The following is a 7,725-nucleotide window of genomic DNA, read 5'->3' as shown; positions in this document are numbered from 1 at the left end:
CTTAGCAAATTGGAACTCTCTTTCTATTCGATCCGAGGAAACAAGCAGCAGCATGAGGTGCGATGGCTGCCGAAAATCGGCAAAATTACCCTTTTATCCTGCGCAATTTCGCCTCAAATGTGCCTCAAGTGATGGAGAACCGTTGCGTGAAAGAAGTGGAATGAATTTTTCCGTGATTAATGAATAAAGTGATTCGCATTTTACCGAAATCACATGTATATGTGGCGTCCGTACATCCCAATCGATTCGGTCCCCGTGCGGCGGTGTGTAGGGAAGAAGTGTCCAAGCTTATCCCGGCACATAGCATGGGATGTTTTCAAATTGGCTTACGATCAATGTGAAGTAAACTAAGTGAAGTTTGTTCCGAATGGTTCTTCATCGCCGGTTCATTTGAGGGATACGTGGCAGCGGAATATAAATATTTGCATGCTCTAGTGTTGGGCAGGAAAAGTGTACCGATACAAAATGGCTAGTTGTAACCAGTTGTGTGATGTGGTTATCTTTTCAGTTCCCTCAAGCTTCAGAAGAGGCTGGCAGCCTCGGTTATGCGATGCGGCAAGAAGAAGGTGTGGTTGGATCCTAATGAAATCAACGAGATTGGAAACACCAACTCCCGTAAGTAGCACCAAAGTTAGGCAGTATACTGCGACCTGTACCTCAGTGTTGATTTGTGTACATATGTTGTACTAATGGTGGTTGGGACAATTTTACTAAATCATTTTTGTTTCTGTTCTTCCTTCCTGCATTTTCAGGTCAAAACATTCGTAAACTGATCAAGGATGGTCTGATCATCAAGAAGCCGGTGGTGGTGCACTCGCGTTTCCGTGTGCGCAAAAACACGATCGCTCGCCGTAAGGGTCGCCACTGCGGCTACGGCAAGAGGAAGGGTACGGCCAACGCCCGTATGCCCCAGAAGCTGCTGTGGATGAACCGCATGCGAGTGCTGCGTCGTCTGCTGAAGAAGTACCGGGAGGCGAAGAAGATCGACCGTCATCTGTACCACGATCTGTACATGCGCGCAAAGGGTAACGTGTTCAAGAACAAGCGTATCCTGATGGAGCACATCCACAAGCGTAAGGCGGAGAAGGCACGCAGCAAGATGCTGAGCGACCAGGCCGAGGCCAAGCGTAACAAGGTGCGTGAGGCCCGCCGTCGTCGCGAGGAGCGCATTGCTAACAAGAAACAGGAGCTCCTGCTAACGATCGCCAAGGAGGAGGAAGCGGCACAGCACGTCGCTGCTACTGGAAAGAAATAAACCCGTATATTATCCTCGTTCCGTTTTAAGATAACCCCGAGGACTGTGAAAATTGACCGTGTGTTTTTTGGTGTTGGTGTTATACTGGGAGACGGTCAGTGTGTTACCGGAAAGAAATGGTTCAAGGGAGCAACGAATAATCGTTGTTGTGATTTGTCGGCATTGATCCTGGACGGAAAACAATTCCAATCACTACATAACAAAAACGAAACAAATGTATTGTAAACATTCAGTCATATTTCGAAATCTTACGAAATCCAACACCATCAGTATGATGTTTAGGTCTTGCCAAATCGTTCATGAAGAATGCATTTCACAACATAAACAAAGTTTATCTGAAAATGTTTGTTTCAATAGCTCATGAGTCACTTAGAAGACAAGCATTACATTCTGTAACACCAAACTGCAAGGTTAAATGTATTTGATTGTTAGAGATTTGAGGAAAAATTATCTTGATCTGTTAATATCTCGCAAGAAAAACTAAATCTACATTTCAATTCACAATAACATGTTTCGAATGGATCTAATACGACGAATGGCTCATTCCTTCAAACAAACTTCACTATATTTTAAAATCTTCTGACAAAACGTATTCATGTTTTAATGGTGTGATCCATTTGTATTACATTTTGCTTAAATGAATATTTTTTATGCCCTCAGGCCTCTTGATAAAACTTTCTTATACGATAACAAGATTTTATTAACCCAAATACCTTTCTGTTTAAAAGATGCTCATATACTCGGATTGAATAACACTCTGGGAGCGTGTTTCCGGGTCACTAATAATTACTGCCCTGGTAGACGACATCGTAAGTGAATGAAAAGGATATTCCAGGTCATTACCCCACACGTCCTCACCAGTTTGGATACACGATTATCTTAGCTCGTGGGAAAGAGGAAAAAGGAGTATAATAACAGCAGGGGAATATCTTCCCCGTTTCATTACAGTATGTTTAGTTATCAATGAACATTTGCGCCATGTTTAACCAGAGTGTTGAATATTGGTTCAGTATTTGAATTTAATCAATGTCAATACTAATAAATGCTTATTCATAAGTTTGTTAAATTTAAAGTTCAACAATGAATCATTCAGAGCATGTAGCATACATGGAAAACATATTACGATTCTTAAACAAACTTCAAAAACATCCATATCATACCGTAGGTTGCATTTGGGTAAAATTTAGGCCATAATTTGGCTTCCCCGTATGGACCAAAAATTTCCATCGTCATTTTCAATTTTTCCCTCAGCTCATGTTCTGGAACGAATGGCGTTAGTGCTCAACCGCAACACTACGTTTCCTGCTGCCAGTCACATCGACCTCGTGGAAACCCGACACTACTTTCCGCTAATTTCACCAGCTTGCCAGTACCACTTATAGCTGCACCAGCTACAGCACACTAATTAAACGGCTAAAAAGGCTTCTACATACGTCCTCATCGTCCTGTGGTTCAATCCTCCGCCCATACCATTGCGGGATGGCCGTTTGGCGCAAAATACCGCTGTAGCGTTAATAGCTTCCTGATTCCTCCGCCCCCGGGGTTTGGTGGAAAACTCGTCAGTTTTCCCAGCTTTCAGCGGTCCGAAAGTGGGTCAAATCGAATGAAGGGAACGAAACGTGTTCCCGAAAGGAAAACTTCGAAAGCATACACACTCACACATACAAGAGCACACCCCCGGCTGGACCTTTCTGAGCCTGTTGCTTATAACACAAATAGAGTTTCTTTGAATGCCCCGACCGAGGCAACTGTTGCAGCAAATGAGGAAAAAAACGCCCAAAGAAGTGGAAAATGGTGGAAATTCCCGCAACCGTTTGTAAACAATCAACAACAGACGGAACACAAATGCTGGAATGCTGCGCTTGGTGGAGAGAATCTTTGCCGTCGATGAATTTTATATGTATAGCCAACCGAAACAGAAATCCGTCTTTCGAGCGCATGCCAGGCAGCAAGCGCAGTCCGGCAGTGTTCAATGGTGGAAACCACATTGCGAGGGCCGCCGTCTCGTTGGACATGGACATTCGTTGTGTGAAGTGGCCAGAGAAATGTTCCTGTACGTTAAAGGAGTAAATAGGTCAGAGTGTTCGGCTCATGGATCCGTCCTATCGTCAATGTCGCTGTTTTATTCGCATTCAAATACAGCTGCATGTGCCCCTTATTTCTTCTGGTCGCCCGCTGGCCGTCCCATTCGGGGGCCATTGGCACCGAAGTTTTATGCACTTCGAATTAAATGTCAGCACGTGGCATTAGCCCCAACGGGAAGAGTTCTTTTTTTAATCAGCCAACATCAACAGCATGCAACTGCCCCAACGGAGCAAACAAGATCAGATTGAGCCTTCCTTTCCACCGGTGTATTCAACGAGAGAGTAACGGACATAAAGAATTATGAATGTTTTTATTTTGCCATGTCAGTTTTTAGAGACAGTTTCAAATTAGGTCGTATAAATTTTAAATTTACAGCGACCTCTCCTGGGCTGGAAGTTTCATGCTTTTTATTCAATCGAAATAAGATGAGGATGATAGTGAAGTTAGTAGTACGGCAAATTGGACCATTTTCTGTAGTTATGAGTCTTTTATTTATAAGAGTAGGGGATTTTGTCATATTCATTGATGAAAAATATAAACCATACATTCATATGGTTTGTCAATGATGAAGACATTTTAAACCTAGTTTAGGAAATAGCTTTATTCGTTCGATATTAAGATATCATTTTTTAAGATTTGCTCATATTATCTAGAAGTTCTTCACAATGAACCCACGTTCTACGGACAAGAGCATAAGAAGCCACGCAGTCGAGCATCCAAAAGATATGTTCCCATTTTTCCCGGTATGTTTTATTTTTCAACCAAATATAGGTACATTCTACATTTGCGCAGAGTTCTGGTTCTTTTTTATATTCAATTTGAACTTAAAATAGTACATTTACCCAACTTTCATATTCCTGCAGTGGAACCTTCTTTCAGGTAGCATTCATAAAAGCCAACAGCATCACTTAATGCACCCGACGTTAGGAAGCACCTTCAATCTTCTCGCTTAGAAAACGACCTCTTTCATCTCGTTTATTTTTTTACCACACCGACGAACCGACGGCTTTCAGACAATCAGCGAATCACTCCGTCTAATGATTTTCTCTCCGGAGGAGAAGCAAACAAAAAATGAAAATGCTACTGTCTTTTATAAATCGTCTGTTTATCCCGCGTCGGATCAAACAAGGTGTACACACTGGGGAGTCTGGGAAAGGTTTAAAAACGAGGAACGGAAGCAATGATGGTGCATTCCTCGGATTACTTCTTGCACCCATCAGTAGCATCATGATGATCATCATGGCCCGTAGCCCGCGCCGGGTGGAGATAAAAAACAAATTATCTTGACAATTCCGGCGGGTTAGACGCGGGCGGAAGTCTTTAGATACGTGTGGCATGGTGAGTGTGTGTGGGAGGTTTCAGAAGTCGCGGATGACTCCTCGGCACACCGGTCGACCAGCCAGCCAAAGCAGGCGACGGTTCGCTCGGGTGGAATGAAGGTAACCGGGCGTGTGGGTGGGATCGGAACAAAATGCCTCGCTCCACTTAATTCCCCATTGTTTCCCGGGGACGCCGGTTGTTGCCGAGGAGAATCCCGGTTAGTGCGCCAGACGGCCACGGTAAAACATGACACTACCGAGGTCATTGGACCTCAGCTACCGTACGCGGCGGGCGGATGTCCCACTGCCTCTCGACACAGGACGTAGAAGTCCAGTGGAAGGTGGAAGTGCGGATTCCGGAAAAGCGTGTATGTTCAATGTCTTGTTCTATTTTTAGTACGTTCACGAGGAAACTCTAGATATTTTGAAGAACCCTTTTTCACCAGTTTAATTTATTTGATCAAAGATTTTTCTATTGTCATGAAACTCCCAGAAGTCTGTGGGTGAGAACTTCAAACCAAGTTTTAAAATAAAACCAAGGTTAAAAGTATACATTCTACCTTTAACAAATTAATTTTCCATGAGCTGTACAAGAATTTTGGTAGTTTCAATTTCAAATTATAAAATCAAACTCTAAAGATCACGTACAGCTATTAAAGGATTTAGTCATTTAAAACGTTAAGTCAAAGATACTGCATTAAGGAGACGCGAGCTATTCTGGTTCTAATACAAATAAATGAATATTAAACCACTAATTTTTCATGATTTTTTTATTAGGTTCTATGTCAAACCTGTAACGATGATAGATACGAACGGTTTGATATTATGCGTCTTCACCATTGCGAATTTTAGGGTGAATTCGTAGTTATTTTTGTCAACGGTTCTACAGAAAGTCTACAAAAATCTAGCGAAACCGGAAAACAAACATAGATGGTTTATAATTAAGATATAAGGACATCACGCAGGAAATGGTTGAGTCTCTCGGGTATATTGAGTAGGTCAGTTTATTTACTGAACATGTGAAATCTAATCACAGGACTCATCACTCTTATAGCGCACGATAATTCAATGATGAAAGCCAAACTGAGCTTGATTTCTTTCATCCTTTACTCAATACTAACCGACTACACTGCCTTTAAAGTGCCCATATGTAACTGAATAAAACTTTGAAAAAAAAAATGTTTTAAAACAAAACATTTAGTACCTTATCTATACGTAAGGATTCTGCTCTATTAGACGTTCCATCGTTACAGGTATCGCGATGAATCATAGTAGAAAAATTATCCTCAAAGATGAATAATAATAAATGGTATTACGGAGTGTCACAAGTCACCGTCATTTCACCGAGATTAAGGCAACTTTATCGAATCCTTTTTTCCAGCAGCGTTTCCCAGCGAACCAAGCCGCATCCAACGACACACCGAGGGCTAAAGATAAACAATAAGCGGCGGCAACGAATAATCCCGTTAATTAATTCCTAACCCGTTTCTATTCTAGCACCATAAAACCGGAGCCAACGGCAAAACGTGCGTGCCAGAACTGAAAACACGAACCGGTACGCGCGCGTTGCCCTTATGTTTCCCTCGTTCCCGGCCGGGGGAGAGGGGGTGGGCCGTTTACCTTCTGGTGTAGGAGGGGTGGCGCCCTTCGTCGCCCAGCGTGTGCCAGAAAGCTATTGACGCCGGTCACGCGCGCAAAAATACCGGCGCACATTCATTTTCCCTGCCCATGCCTTGCCCCAAGCGGCATGCACCGACACCGTGGCGTTACCTGGCCGTCTGCCGATTGCCTTGTTCAGCAGTGTGGATTGCCTGTTTTTCGCTATCAATTTACCATGATTGTTTTTTTCTGTCTTACATTTCCCCGTTGGTGCCCGCATTCCGGAAGGTGTCTTCGAGTTAGTTTACCCCCACATGCATTTGCACGCGGAAGGAAAGAAATTTTCAAAAAATATTCCCTATTTCCATGTCCATACGATAAGGAAAAGAAAGCCATGCTGGCAGCATACCGCCTTGACATCAATCAATAGTTGATTGAAGGATTCGATCGGAAAATAGCCGTTGGAAAAGGCGATGGGATTGAGCGGATTAAATTACCCCAGCTGTGATGATAAGCGACACAAGATGAACGTTTTTCAAAAATCAAACAAACTTCCACCAACTTAGCCCCAAGCGATGTGGAAACAATGATCCTTATAAAAATAAATAATGAAGTTTAAGTTGAACTGCAGTCGCCCTCGGGTTCGATATGGCTACATCGGGAAAGTGGTTTTTCTTAGATGTAAAACGAAAACAAACTGACAATTTCGATCCCCTCCCCGCCAGTCGCAAGGTTGACGCCTTGGGCCACCAGCATACAAAAACACTTGTCGCTGAAGAACGACCAGGATACAGAAGGACAGATGCGACCGAAAGGAAAAGATGGAACATTATAGCAGCACCGGCCCCGTTTCGTCGACGATTGGATCTCGGTTTGCCTTGGGCTGCGTCGAAGCGCCTTATAAGGGAACCCCTCGCGAATCCCTGGCTACCCCGGGGAACGGCGTTTCATCGTTTTCAGAGTGCCAATTTATCGGATGGTCTATCCAGATGAGGCACTTGAGGCACAACAATTGCTACTTGAGTAACCCCCAGTGTGTGTAACTCTGTGTGCACCCCATAAGAGTGTTTTAAATTTAAACTGAAGCGACATCTTGAAATGCAATAGAAGCCCTGCCAGCGGACCACGTGTTAACTGAAAAAGGAGCTATAGCCAGGAATTGCTTGAAATATTGTAAGCGTTCGGTTTCTACAACTAATGGTAGTGGTAATATTTTTAATGCAAATTTTTACTTGGAAAACTTTGACATTTTAAGCGCAGAAAAACGAAAGGGTACGAGACAAAGTTCAAAATATCTAAAATAAAAACTTTAAAACCTAATGTACATTATTGTACAAATGTGGTGCACCAAACCAATACTCTTTTTTAGTCTGTAAAAAACCATACCTGGCACTTATTACTAACAAATATATTTGAGATAATCTTTGACGACAGAATGTCCATACGATACATGGTGTTGGTAATAAA

At 42.8% G+C, this 7,725-nt stretch overlaps 1 protein-coding gene across 1 annotated transcript; it reads left to right on the top strand.

The window, feature by feature from the left end:
• Positions 1–7: 7 nt before the first annotated feature.
• On the top strand, positions 8–1,307 carry LOC131261432 (large ribosomal subunit protein eL19). Its single transcript, XM_058263464.1, has 3 exons — positions 8–57; positions 509–615; positions 753–1,307. Exons 1-3 carry the CDS (start codon positions 53–55, stop codon positions 1,253–1,255), a joined length of 615 nt encoding a protein of 204 aa, XP_058119447.1. The 5' UTR covers positions 8–52; the 3' UTR covers positions 1,256–1,307.
• Positions 1,308–7,725: the final 6,418 nt, after the last annotated feature.

The sequence above is a fragment of the Anopheles coustani genome, chromosome 3 (assembly GCF_943734705.1).
Source record: "Anopheles coustani chromosome 3, idAnoCousDA_361_x.2, whole genome shotgun sequence".
Taxonomy (NCBI): domain Eukaryota; kingdom Metazoa; phylum Arthropoda; class Insecta; order Diptera; family Culicidae; genus Anopheles; species Anopheles coustani.
This window is presented reverse-complemented; position numbering and strand designations above follow the sequence as displayed.

Excerpts from the sequence above, each read along its gene's own strand:
- LOC131261432 (XM_058263464.1), top strand. Across the intron at positions 616-752 it reads GATTGGAAACACCAACTCCC|GTCAAAACATTCGTAAACTG; the intron begins GTAAGTAGCACC and ends CTGCATTTTCAG.